Genomic DNA, 14,323 nt, shown 5'->3' on the forward strand with positions numbered 1-14,323 from the left:
GAAGCGGAGAGACATTCTGTTGGCTCTGGAGCCACACCCATCTGATGGAGACCATCTCTGGAGAGACGAACAGGGGCAGACACCAGGGAACATTTCACTTGTGATGAACGAACCTCATATTTATATATGTGAGTTGCCAAATGTCTTTTTAACAATGTCCTAACATAACACTTAGAAGGCGCTTTGCTCCCCCCTCTTTTAAAAAAATATATTTTAGACACTGCTCTTATACAAGTTGAAACCTATGTGAAACAGGACTAATTGTGAAGAAAATTTGTATATGTGTGTGTGTATATATATATATATATATATATACACACATACTTAAAGTAAATGGGCAAAACCATTATCTGTAACATCTCTACAATCTATGATGGCCTTTTGTATCATTACTTACAGTATACTAAATTTATGTGCAGCCCTTTGGTGACATCTAGAGTCCTCCAATGTCTAGTAAGTTAGCCACCACTGGTTTAATCAACATTTTTGTAAATAAAGACCTACATTTTATATCAAAATCTAGTGGAATTCTTGCCCAGTTAACATCACACACATGCACTGGTACCCTATAATGCAAAAAGCTAAGCAGCTACAGTACCTGTAGCTTAAAATTTATATATGCTTTTTGATGAAAATAACATTTAGATCTGATGGATATAAAGATGACTTATACACATATTGTCATAGTAGACAAAGCATACTGCACTAAGTTTCTTGCATGTCTTGCTGACATGTCTACCATTGTGTGTATACATGACCGTTAAACGTAACACAAGCTGATTTATGTAGAAAATATAAACAGAATTAGATGTAGCAGTTCATTGCCATGAAGAAGTTTAAAAATATTTCAACTGTTGTGCCCCATACACACGGTCGGACATTCTGACCACAAAATCCGTCTGATTTTTTCGGACAGATTTTGGCCCAAACTTGTGTTGCATACACATGGTCGCACAAAGTTGTCAGAAATTCTGATCGTTCTGAACGAGGTGATGTCAAACACGTACGTCGGGACTATAAACGGGCCAGTAGCCAATAGCTTTGGTCTCTTAGTTTATTCTTACCATGCCTGGCACTTTGTTCATCGGAATTGTCTACACACGATCGGAATTTATGTGATCAGATTTTGTTGTTGTAAAACTTTAGATCTTGATCTCAAACTTTGTGCTTTGGAAAATTCAACGGAAAAAGTCAGATGGAGCCCACACACGGTCGGATTTTCCGTCGACATGATCCGATCGCACATTTTACGTTGGAAAATCCAACCATGTATATAGGGCATGACTCTTTATTGTTCTGCTCTATGTGATATATTTTACATATCTTTCTTTACACACATAAGCTTGCTTGAAATGTTCTTTTTTCACAGATCTGAAGTAACTGATCAAACTGCCCATACTATATATCTATTAAAGATGTACTACATTATGGTGAGAATGTATGCTATTTGCAAGAACAGGTCCATAAAGCGTACATATAACTTTTAACACCTACCCAAACTGAAGAGCACCAAGAATTTTAGACACACAAATTCTCTCAGATCGAATTGTAGCGATCGTAGCTTGGCCACCAATTCCTGTGCATGGCTCATGAGGTTGTTTAGTGTGGTACCAGCCTGAGACACGATGACAGAAAAATCCACCTGAAAAATATAGAGTGAATAAGAACAGGAAACCAAAATCTATGCCCAACTATGATAATTACTATGGCCAGGTGTTATTATCAAGGTAAATAAAAAAACGTAAGATACAGACAATCTTCCTTGGAATGATGATACCATCTATTTTCAAAGAAGGTAAACACTAACCTGCCACAATATACAGCAAAAAGATAATTAAATGACAAACAACAACAGTAAGCAACTAGAATACCAAAGTAGTCCATGGACTTCAGTCAGGTGACTGGGTCTGGGCCTGAGAGGAGCATCTTTATAGAATGATGTAACCAGTCTGCCCAGGCAGGAGGAAGCATTTCTTCCCCCAATGATAACTTGCAGAGACTATTATTGGGCCCTTCTAGTAGCTCATAAGGTGAAAGCCAGGAGGCTAATATCTGCTTCCTTACTAATGACTCATCTGCCTAGCAAGAAAAGGTACGAAAGATGTCTCTACTGAGACTCCACAGAACTTTGTTGGCAGATTACTTCTAAAGCTGGAAATAGATGATATGATTTTCTTTCCTGCAACCACAGGTTGCAGGAAAGAAAATCACTCGATTGCCCCATTAAGTCAGTGTTAATGGGGGAATTCCTCCCACAGAGCTATTGTGTTCTCCTGGTAGTAATCACATGCTAGAAATTCGACATGCTGGTTGTACTCAAGTTGATAGATGAATGATATAATCAGCCTGCTCATGCAGCCGAGATTCAAACCATCTATAGCCATCTTTATGCAATAATAAAGGCTTTTTTTTAAAGCTGTAATTCATGTAGCAGAAAGTCTGACCCTGTAAGCACCACCTTAAAGAGCACCTATACTGATAAAAAAATTAAATAAATAAGATGTGTGCCAAAACCAGCTTTTTGTAAGTTAATATATGCAAAGTCTAAACCTGGCTATGCACTGTTCGAATTTCAGCTGGTACCTAAAATTCACCTCCTCCTGCCTGACAGAGTCGCATGGAAAATCGTCATCTAAACAGCGGCTGCAGAATACAATAGCCTCAGCTGGAGATTTACCCATCTGCACTGTATAAGAAATCCTAAGTGTGTACAGCATTAGACATTTGACTACCTTGTCTATATCAGCCTCTTTCTCTCTACTGCCTTCCTAAAGTGCTCTGGCCTAGCAATAAGTGGCTCAGGTAATAGGGGGCCTAGTAAGGTTATTTGAGTACCTACCAATTATGGTGCCTACAAACTAGTGCTTATCATATCTTGAAATATTTACTAGCAAGCTTACTTTACTGCAGAGCATATTGTTAATAACAGAGATGGTTTCTGTAAATGATAATAGTAAATATAGAATATTTAGATTTTTATTATGTCTTTGAGAAATACATCTACAAGTAAATGTCACTGATTATCGGCAACAAATATTTAAAAAATATACTTGGTTATGTTATAGTAGTTCAACCAAATGTAAGTCAATCAAATCACAAAATTTGATAATATATTTTTAATTAAAATTTCTACTGAGAGTATACAAATTCTCTGAATGCATCACATTGAATGCGGGACCTAAAGCAGAACTGAACTCAAAAATGGAAATCTGCCATGCTCTAGGAAGCATTTAGAAATCATAACTCTGTCTAGCAGTATCCTGAAAAATCTAAACTTTTTGAAATGCCTTCTGAAATAAAGCAGTTTATTGCCTGAGATGTGAGGATGCCTAGGTATGTTTGGGCCTAAAATCTCAAAATGTGTATCTGCTGTGTGAGATTTAGGTACTTCTGCTAGTCTCAATTGGGATTTGGTGATACCATTACTGTGTTGCTCACTGTCCTTTAGGAATCTCTGACATAAGGAAGCAAAGCCCTGCCTGTACCAAGATGGCCGCCCCATGCAGGGACAATGTGCAGAACAAAGTACGTAAAGTCAGTAATGAGTCAATGATCAACTGCAAGGGGACCACAGGTCATACTGATGACCAGTCCTTTCTCATTTGCCTCCTTTTTTTAAGCTCAGCTTCCAGAGTTTTTTTTCTTTTTAAGCTCAGCTTTAAAATCACTGTCTTTCTGCTTAAAGAATTCTAAAAACCAAATGCAAAGACATACACATTTTAGGAATGCAGATCATGGGTTGGTAAAGGTACACTTGCAACCTTTCCAACATAAAAAGTTAAAAAAGATGGATACTTTTGAGCCCTAAGTTGCTTAAAAACTGCTACTTGATTTGTTCAGCTACTGTATTTTACTAAATGCTGCTGAATTCACATATGAACAGCTGCTAGGAAATGATTCTACCTTAAAAAAATGTGCCTAGTGCACATAAAGTTTTATAAAATGATTTGTTAAATATCAGTCATAGGGGTTGATTTAATAAAACTGTAAGGCCGCGTACACACGCGCGGACTGTTCGCCCAACCTTGTTCGGCAAACAGTTTGTCAAACAGTCCGCTCAAAATTTGCATGAGCGGACTTGCCCACACACGAGCGGACTGTTTGACGAACAAGGTTGGGCAAACAGTTCGCTCAACTTTTGAAATGAACGGACTCGCCCACGTAAGGAGGAGGCAAATCCGCCCATTTCGAGCGCGTGTACAGGTAGGCGGGGCCCGCGAAGGAGACGTCGCGGGCTCCGCCGCCTGGAATGGGCTTAAAGGGGAACCCCAACGCCGAAAAAAATCGGCGTGGGGGTTCCCCCCAAGTCCACACCAGACCCTTGTCCGAGCACGCTACCCGGCCGGCCAGGAAAGGGGGGCGAGCGAGCGCGCCCCCCCTCCTGAGCCGTACCAGGCCGCGTGCCCTCAACATGGGGGGTGCCTTGGGGAAGGGGGGGCCGCGCGGCCCCCCCACCCCAAAGCACCTTGTCCCCATGTTGATGAGGACAAGGGCCTCTTCCCGACAACCCTGGCCGTTGGTTGTCGGGGTCTGCGGGCGGGGGGCTTATCGGAATCCGGGAACCCCCTTTAAGAAGGGGGCCCCCGGATACCGGCCCCCCACCCTATGTGAATGAGTATGGGGTACAATGTACCCCTACCCATTCACCTGTGAAATAAAGTACAAATAAAAACACAACACAGGGGGAAAAAATATTTTATTGCACAGCCGGGGGTCTTCCGTCTTCGGGGGTCTTCTCGCCGGACTCCTCCGCTATGTGTGTGTAGCTCTTTTGCCAGCGGAGGAGTCCGGCTTTCTTCCTCCCCGCCGCCGGCCTCTTCTCCCGACTTCGGGGGTCTTGTCCCCCTCTTCGGTTCTTCTGCCGGGCCACCGCGCCTGGTCCGGTGGCCCGGTCTTCTGTCGCCGTCTTCCGTTCTTCTGTCGCCGCCTTCGGTTCTTCTGCCGGGCCACCGCGCCTTCTTGTAGCTCTTTTACAGGCGGTGGCCCGGTCTTCTGTCGCCGTCGCCGCCTTCCGTTCGTGTTCTTCTTCTTGTTCTTCTTGTTCTTCTCCAGGCGATGTTGACACGTCGCTCCCTCCGGCCGGAATGCCAGAGCCGCCCTGCGCTGTGACTTATATAGTGACAATGGGGCGGGGTCACATGGTATATGTCACATGGGTTGATGTCACATGGTGACCCCGCCCCCTTACGATGTCATAGTCCCCATGTGACATCAACCCATGTGACCAACCCATGTGACATATACCATGTGACCCCGCCCCATTGTCACTATATAAGTGACCGCACAGCGCGTCCCCGGCATTCCGGCCGGAGAGCTCGTCGAGTCAACATCTCCAGGAGAAGAACAAGAAGAACAAGAAGAAGAACACGAACGGAAGGCGGCGACAGAAGACCGGGCCACCGCCTGTAAAAGAGCTACAAGAAGGCGCGGTGGCCCGGCAGAAGAACCGAAGGCGGCGACAGAAGAACGGAAGACGGCGACTGAAGACCGGGCCACCGGACCAGGCGCGGTGGCCCGGCAGAAGAACCGAAGAGGGGGACAAGACCCCCGAAGTCGGGAGAAGAGGCCGGCGGCGGGGAGGAAGAAAGCCGGACTCCTCCGCTGGCAAAAGAGCTACACACACATAGCGGAGGAGTCCGGCGAGAAGACCCCCGAAGACGGAAGACCCCCGGCTGTGCAATAAAATATTTTTTCCCCCTGTGTTGTGTTTTTATTTGTACTTTATTTCACAGGTGAATGGGTAGGGGTACATTGTACCCCATACTCATTCACATAGGGTGGGGGGCCGGTATCCGGGGGCCCCCTTCTTAAAGGGGGCTCCCGGATTCCGATAAGCCCCCCGCCCGCAGACCCCGACAACCAACGGCCAGGGTTGTCGGGAAGAGGCCCTTGTCCTCATCAACATGGGGACAAGGTGCTTTGGGGTGGGGGGGCCGCGCGGCCCCCCCTTCCCCAAGGCACCCCCCATGTTGAGGGCACGCGGCCTGGTACGGCTCAGGAGGGGGGGCGCGCTCGCTCGCCCCCCTTTCCTGGCCGGCCGGGTAGCGTGCTCGGACAAGGGTCTGGTGTGGACTTGGGGGGAACCCCCACGCCGATTTTTTTCGGCGTTGGGGTTCCCCTTTAAGCCCATTCCAGGCGGCGGAGCCCGCGACGTCTCCTTCGCGGGCCCCGCCTACCTGTACACGCGCTCGAAATGGGCGGACTTTCCGAGCGGGAACAGTCCGCTCATTTCGAAAGTACAGCGGACAAGCCCACACACGGGCGGACTGTTCGCTCAAACACAGTTTCAGCGGACAGTTTTTCGGAATTTCCGAAAGACATTGTCCGTCCAACTGTCCGCTGAAACTGTCCGCTGAAAGCCCACACACGAGCGGACTGTCCGCCCAAACACTGTTCAGCGGACAAGGTTGGGCGAACAGTCCGCCCGTGTGTACGCGGCCTTACATGCAAAATCAGCTCTGCATAGAAACCGATCAGCTAACAGTTTTTTTTTTTTGTCAACACTTAGGCCCCTTTCACACATGCGGACATACATGCATTCCTATGGGATAGCGGGTGTCTGCGGATGAACTTCCGCAGACACCCGTTATCGTCCACCTCCACTATTGTCCGATTCTGCAGACGGAGGAAAATCCTATTTTTCTATCCGTCTGCAGAGCGGATCGGATGAACACAGACAGGCGGTCCGTGTTCATCCGATCCCCCATAGAGGAGAGCGGAGAGCTGACACGGGGCGGTCCCTGCACAGTGTGCCCGGGACCGCCCTGTTATCCGCTGGCTCAGCGGGGACAACGGAGCGATCCCCGCTGAGCAAGCGGATCATCACGGGGCGGATCAGTGTGAAAGGGGCCTTAATTGAACAAGCTGAAGATAGAAGCTGATTGGCTACCATGCACAGCTGCACCAGATTTTGCACCCTCCAGCTTTAGTATATCACCCCCATAGTGTATCAAAATTGCACCCTAATTTATTAATTATTGACATACTTGTTTCCTATGTAATTTTAAACCTAGTTTTTTTTCTTTTAGTTGCTCAAAAGTACATTCAAGAATACCAGCAACTGAAACTTAAAAGTGCATCTACAGCAATATAATCATAGTACAGCTTTCCCCCTCTTACCTGTCACTCAGCCAGACCATGCAAGATGAATTTTTTATATGTATTGATGGCTAATTTCCATAATTATGTGCGCCTGCCACCCCCACCGTTTGAGTGGGATTGTCTGGAGATTTTCTTGTAGAAATTTGCAATTAAAAGCAGGATCTAATCTAACAAGTTTTTTTTTTTTTTTTTTTTTTTATTATTATGATTATATTTAGAGGTGAATGAGTCTGTCCATAAAAAATACTGGTGAATTGACCAGAGAATCATAATTTATTTTCCATTGAGTCATAATATTTCAATTCTTCTGAATATGTACATACAGATTTGTTTGATCTGTGGTGCATAACATGATTCACTAACTAGGCAATCGGGATTAGTGACTAGAACTGATACTGATCTAAAAAGCGTCAATTCATCAGAAAGGCATAAGATTTAAAAGTATGGCCCAACTTGTAAATTCAAAGATACAACAATGGTTGAATGGAGATTACCTGATGTAAATTACAAAAGTGACAATCTTAGAACATCTTATTTCATTGTGAAATGCTAGTCAAAAAATGTTTGTTCTTACTTTTGGATAGATAGGAAGAGAAAATCAGCCATAGACGGATCAAAACCAGTCAAATTTGCATCCATCTATAGGTAGGCTGGTTGTACTGAAGTTGATCTATTGAGCGACTTCAGTACAACCAGCCTGTCTGTTTTTTTTTCATACGATCACTGCCAGCAGCAACCTGCTGCCGTCAGAATGCAATAGTGCACAGGAGGGATTCCTTCATTAACGCTGACCGGATTAATGGGGGAATCAAACAATTTTCTTTCTTTCTAGCTGTGGGTTGAAGGAAAGAAAATTGTATAATCTATGGTAAGCCTTAGCCTTGAGTAGCTGGGTCATTTGCTCTGATGGCCCTGCACTTTCAGTCCCCCCACACCCCACCCTGCAGCCGTGAGAGGAATAGGGTGGCTGGGGAGCACATGGTACCACGTGGGTAGACCCCACCTCCCTTCCCACAGACGACACGATGGGGATCGGGTCAGCTGTGCTTAGTGATGGTGCAGCGGTAGGGTCTGTGTCTTCCCCGTTCACTGCCCGCTCTGCTCCTTCCCACTCCCTCCTGGAAAAAGACAGTATAGGACCAATCAATACAGAGGTGAGGAGGATGATGGGACATGTTTTCCCCAGGTAGAGTGCTGGCATGCTATGAGCTGTAGTTCAGAGCCCCATAACCTCCAAGATTACGGGGCTCTGAACTACAGCTCACAGCATGCCATGCTTAGAAGAGGAGGAGACAGAAGAACTTTGCCAGGCTAATTCTACAGGAAGGAGCCAGTGCAGCGCGTGTAAGGGGACCATGCTGTGAGGATCTATTTTAAGAGAGAGAGAAACAAAGCTGATGGGAGCCCTCACAGAGTGGGAAGCCAGAGAGAACAAGGCCTGAATGCAGAGAGACAGAGCCACTGCAGGGTTACAGACTTTGCTGCACTGACTACCTGAGTTGCCATAGGCAACCCAGAGTAAGCGGATGTCTAGCCAGCGAGATCACCATTGCCGCGTTGCTTGGTCCGGTGAGAGTGCCTTATGGGGCTTGTGTGCTTGATACCATCTCAAGAGACAAAGCTTTGGGGAACTACATAACCAGGTGCCATATAGCCATACTACTGTCTGCAGACCTTGTTGACTACATTTAAGTGCACCAACAATTACTGAACCCCAATGATTAGCCAGCTGTAGAGGCAGGACTAAAAACTGTCCCTCTAACTGTTGCTACCCATAGACCTTTTCCCCACTTTGCTTAATAGGTAACAGAGTTAACAGATATCACTTAGGAGATGATGCACCATACCCCAACCAATCCCTTAGAGTAGTAGTAATATCACACCGACTGAATTCAACGTTTGTGTACATTGTTTATTGCCAATTTGATAATTCACGTACTGATATCAGTTTGTGGTATAGAACCTGATCTTAGCCACTTTGTTATAGTTATTACTTTGTCTAGCAGAATTTGCCTGCTGTATGTTCATTTATGTTCAAACTGCCATTTATTTTAGAAAAGGGGAAAACACTGCGCTATGGTTTGTAAAAAATGGCCACAACAGCCAAAACAGCCGCCAACACTAAAAACAAACAAAGTTCAACAGATGGAATAATAAAAACAGTGTAGCGCTTCAATAATAATAAGTGTAATCAACACAAATTAAAAAAAAATAACAGGACAAAAAATCGCACAGAACTAGATGCCTGAAAGTAAAAGTCCAACATAAGGCACTCATTCCACTATGTTGATGGCATAGGAGTGGCCAAACCGTCACATGGAGGGAGAATGGTGTGCTAGACGAATATGTTCATGCAGGTAGACTTGATTGTAACAATAGTAGATAAATACTTCTTACCGGAACAGTTGGACTCACGCAATCATATGACGGCTGAGTCTAGAAGGCTTGGGGTCACAGTCAAGGACCAAAGAGTGTGAAGAGAGAGGTCAGTTGAGCTGGTGATGGAGCTCCAGGCGGTTGTAGGCTCAAAGATGGGTCCTTTCAGATGGAACATCAAAGGTCGAAGTGGTCAAGCTCAAACGCAGCCCGTTGGACCAATACTCCAGCCTCCCCCGAATGGGGAGGGGGGTGTTTGTGAGGATTTTAAACCAAAACCATGGAAAGAAGGGAAAAGAAAAAAAGGCTCCACATGGTGCGGGTCAAACGATATAAAAACGTTGGTTTATTGAAGTCAAAAGGTAACAAATGACTTAGTGATCACATAAAAAAACAAAATGAACTTAAAAGCAATGTGGGGTACCAACAGCTCGCCCGACGCGTTTCGACATATGTGTCTTCAACTGGGGCAAGTTGAAGACACATATGTCGAAACGCGTCGGGCGAGCTGTTGGTACCCCACATTGCTTTTAAGTTCATTTTGTTTTTTTATGTGATCACTAAGTCATTTGTTACCTTTTGACTTCAATAAACCAACGTTTTTATATCGTTTGACCCGCACCATGTGGAGCCTTTTTTTCTTTTCCCTTCTTTCCATGGTTTTGGTTTAAAATCCTCACAAACACCCCCCTCCCCATTCGGGGGAGGCTGGAGTATTGGTCCAACGGGCTGCGTTTGAGCTTGACCACTTCGACCTTTGATGTTCCATCTGAAAGGACCCATCTTTGAGCCTACAACCGCCTGGAGCTCCATCACCAGCTCAACTGACCTCTCTCTTCACACTCTTTGGTCCTTGACTGTGACCCCAAGCCTTCTAGACTCAGCCGTCATATGATTGCGTGAGTCCAACTGTTCCGGTAAGAAGTATTTATCTACTATTGTTACAATCAAGTCTACCTGCATGAACATATTCGTCTAGCACACCATTCTCCCTCCATGTGACGGTTTGGCCACTCCTATGCCATCAACATAGTGGAATGAGTGCCTTATGTTGGACTTTTACTTTCAGGCATCTAGTTCTGTGCGATTTTTTGTCCTGTTATTTTTTTTTAATTTGTGTTGATTACACTTATTATTATTGAAGCGCTACACTGTTTTTATTATTCCTGCCATTTATTTTAACCCGTATCAAAAGATCAAGAACATTTACCACTAAGCAGGTGTCTTTATTTTCTGGTGATAACCCACAGCCAGGGTAAAGATATTTTCTAATGTTTTTATACGTGCTTGCAGAGACTTTTGATTCAACCAGGTGTTTCAAACGGGCTGAGGTGGAAACGAGGTGCAGGACAGAGGACTCAAAATTACCAAGCGGCTCCGCCAGGGGTTGCGCTACACTTCCATTGTTCTCTGAGTTCCTGAATAAAATGGCAGAGGCTCCAACCCTTTACAGCTTTGTTAAAATGTTTTTTCTTTTGCCCTATTGGAGAAATTCCCATCATGTCTGACATGGCCTTTGAAAGGAAAAATCTTCTCAAAGGGGTCACATACATCAGTAAAAACTCACTAGAGGTCTCAACCCTATCTCACTGTATCCAAGACTAATATCAACAATCTAAGTAAAAGTTTTTACTGATTGCATTTACTGATTGCAGTGCTATTTTTTTTTTCTTAAAGTAGGTTTCAACCATTACCCTATGTTTTGAATAGATGTCTCAACATAAAGGTTGAGTCGCTTAGCCACAAATCCAACCATATTGTAACTCATAAAATAAGTTCAGCTTCCGTTTTACATATTTTTTTTTTTTTTTTTAACTAAAGTCTGCTAATAGTGTTGTCAAAGTATATTTTAGTCAAACAGAAAGTTTAAGTATTTAAACACATACGGGGGACTCAACAGACCTGCCAAACTCCTTTGTATTTCATCCTGGCATTGTTTGTTTACTGGTAACCTGCTGTTCTGAGACTGTTAATTCCCGAGCTAACAATTATACAAGCCAAAGAGTCTCAAGCACACCTATTGGAGATGCACTAAGAACACAAAGTCTACATGCAGAGGCAGATTTACTAAAGCCTACTGCATATTATTAGAAAATCAGAAGAAAATATCTGTATTCAGACCGTTCGGTTTTCTGTTTGTAGGTGTGCTGCTTTTGAGAGCCAATGAGACTGTTCAGAAGAAATATTTCCAAAAGGACATTTTGGAAAATTCGCCTTGGTAGTTACTGGAACAAGCATTTTTAATTTATTTAGTACAGTATTCGTCCTTAAAAAAATCAAATGAGCAAGGCTGTGCATAATCGGCAACAAAGTACTACCCGGAAGAAGATGGCAACGAAAATCATTTTTGTAAACATGAAAGAATTATCGTATACTGGGTAATAAAATATTTTTTAAGAAGCTATAAACCAAAATTTCTGTGATAGTGATAAGTGAATAGCAGTATACGGTTTACCAGTATACACATTGGGCTTGATTGAACTATAGACTGTGCACTTTGCAAAGTGCAGTTGCACTCTGCAAGCCCAGTTGATCCAGAGCTTAGTAAATGAGCAGAAGCTGACTTCTGTCATCCAATCGAGCAACAAAAAAATTGTTTTATTTTCCTTGCATGTGATTGGGTACTCTTTGCAAAGTGAAGCTTCACCTCATTTACTAAGCTCTAGAGTCACTTCACTTGCAGAGTGCAATTGCACTTTGTAAAGTGCAGCCTTTAGCAAATCAACCCCATTGTCTCTTAGACTACAAATAAAAGGTTATGATTAATTAACATTGTTATTATTATTAGTATTATTACTATTTTTGATTTTAGTCAATATTATTATTATTGTTACTATAATTAGAAGGGTCATGCGCACATTATATGACTACTGATTCTACGCTGGACTGTATCTACATACGTGGTAAGTTTTCCTGTGTCGTTCTAGAAATTTCGTACCATTAATGGCATTCTTGCTTTGAACATTGCACAAATATTTGGAAAATAAATTAATAATTGTTCAGCCGATTTTCTAATAATGTGTACTAGGCTTAAATGAGTAAGACCGTTAACTTACTAAAGTGAATGCATACTGAGCCTAATGCAGTACGATTCACTTCAAACATCCAATTATGTGCAAGCAAAATTCCTGTTTTTTTATTCCCCTTGCAGATGATTGGATGTTGAAAAAAAAAAAACAGTTACACGTTAGTACTTCACCCCAATATAGTTATATGCACTCTCAAGGTAAATATGATCACTCCAGCACCATGATTCTAAGTATGTGCTCCCTGATTATTAAGGATACATTTATTTACACCTTTGATCTGCCTACTCTACTGTTTTGCATTATCTAGGGAAGCTACATAACACAGAATAACTAATAAGAGGAGTGTGAACTCTCCAAAAGCAGTACCAAAGCACTGTTCAATATGACTGAAAAGAAGGAAAAAAATATATATTGTATAAAATGGAATGATTCGAGCGTAAAATAGTAGCAATGTCATCTGGTCAAATATGATCTTTTAGGGACACAAACTGGAGGCATTTACCTCAAACTGGCTGGCCATTCATATTTATAGGCACGGGGGGGGGTGAATCGACCTAATACTGGCAGATCAAGCTTATCTGGGGCGTGATTCTTCCATGAGGTACAGCTGACTTGTGATCCCTCTATGAAAGGGATGTTTAGTGTTCTGTTATTGGGTAGATGGGTCCAGGTCTTTGTTGCAAGGGTTCTAAAAGCAGCTCCTCTATAAACAGTCTGCAGAAAACTTGCACAAATTATTTTTGCAAGTAAAAGACAATTTTGCCAAAAGAAAATTGTGTTTCCTAAAAAAAAGCAATGTATGTATAACTTCATCTTACTTAGAGACAACGTTTTTACCAAACAAATAGCCCCATAGCTAACATGTAAAAAAATTCTGGGTCCATATAGCGTAAAAAGGTATGGTAGCTAAAGTGGCTAAATCCAACTGCTGTTTAAAGGAGCTGTAAACACTCTGGGTGTTTGACCTTAATGCATTCAATGTATCTCTGCAGTGCAGGAGCCCCCCTTTTTCTTACCTGAGCCCGATCGTTCCAACGACGAGAAGAGCCCAGCAGCTCCAGCCACTGTTCTCGGTCTTTATTGGACAGATTGATAACAACAGGAGCCATTGGCTACACTGCTGTCAATCAAATCCAGTGACATGGGAACTGGGGGGACGGGGCCGAGTCTGTGTCAATGGACGCAGCAGGACTCAGGAGCGCTCCCGCATGAGTGCCTCCATGGAAAGCCGATCTCCGTGGGGGCATTCGAGAAGAGGAGGAGCTAGGAACGCCACCAGGGGACCCCAGATTAGGAGGATTGGGGTCGCTCTGTGCAAAACCCTTCTACAGAGGGGGTAAGTATAACATGTTTGTTATTAAAAAAAAACAAAAAAAACGAACCTTTACAATCACTTTAACCCTAGGTACCTCTGGACCAGTTGTTACATTCAAAATATTATTTTATTTTTTGCACACTGTATAACAGTGATTAGGAGAAATTTTTTTTTTAAAGTGGAACTTCACTCTGCCAATTAACACTGATTATTTTTATTTCCTCATGCTGCTAGCATTAGTAAATAGATAGTAAAGTATATCATACAGTATTTACTTGTTTTAAACTTTTTTTTTTTATATATCCTCAATTACTTAATGGTTTCTTGCCTAGACAAATGCTGTTATACATCCCAGGAGTCTTCAGGAGGGAAGGAGAGCAGGAGGGTTTTCTCAGATAAGCACATTCTCCTGCATGTATACTTGCGCTAAGGGCAGATGGATTCCAGGAAGTCAATGAATCATTTACCCTTATTTAAGATGGCCACGGCCAGAAATGCTACG

At 43.3% G+C, this 14,323-nt stretch overlaps 1 protein-coding gene across 4 annotated transcripts in view; it reads right to left on the minus strand.

Annotated features, from left to right (window-relative positions):
- The window catches only part of NR5A2 (nuclear receptor subfamily 5 group A member 2), a 172,191-nt gene that overhangs the window by 26,344 nt on the left and 131,524 nt on the right, over positions 1-14,323 (minus strand). For all 4 annotated transcript variants that reach the window (XM_077452729.1, XM_077452730.1, XM_077452731.1 and 1 more), the window contains exon 6: positions 1,495-1,642. In XM_077452729.1, the coding sequence (XP_077308855.1) occupies positions 1,495-1,642 (148 nt within the window). The remainder of the gene's footprint in view (positions 1-1,494; positions 1,643-14,323) is intronic.

This window comes from Lithobates pipiens, unplaced genomic scaffold (assembly GCF_037356315.1).
Source record: "Lithobates pipiens isolate NorthernLeopardFrog02 unplaced genomic scaffold, aLitPip1_a1.2 Scaffold_23, whole genome shotgun sequence".
NCBI lineage: Eukaryota > Metazoa > Chordata > Amphibia > Anura > Ranidae > Lithobates > Lithobates pipiens.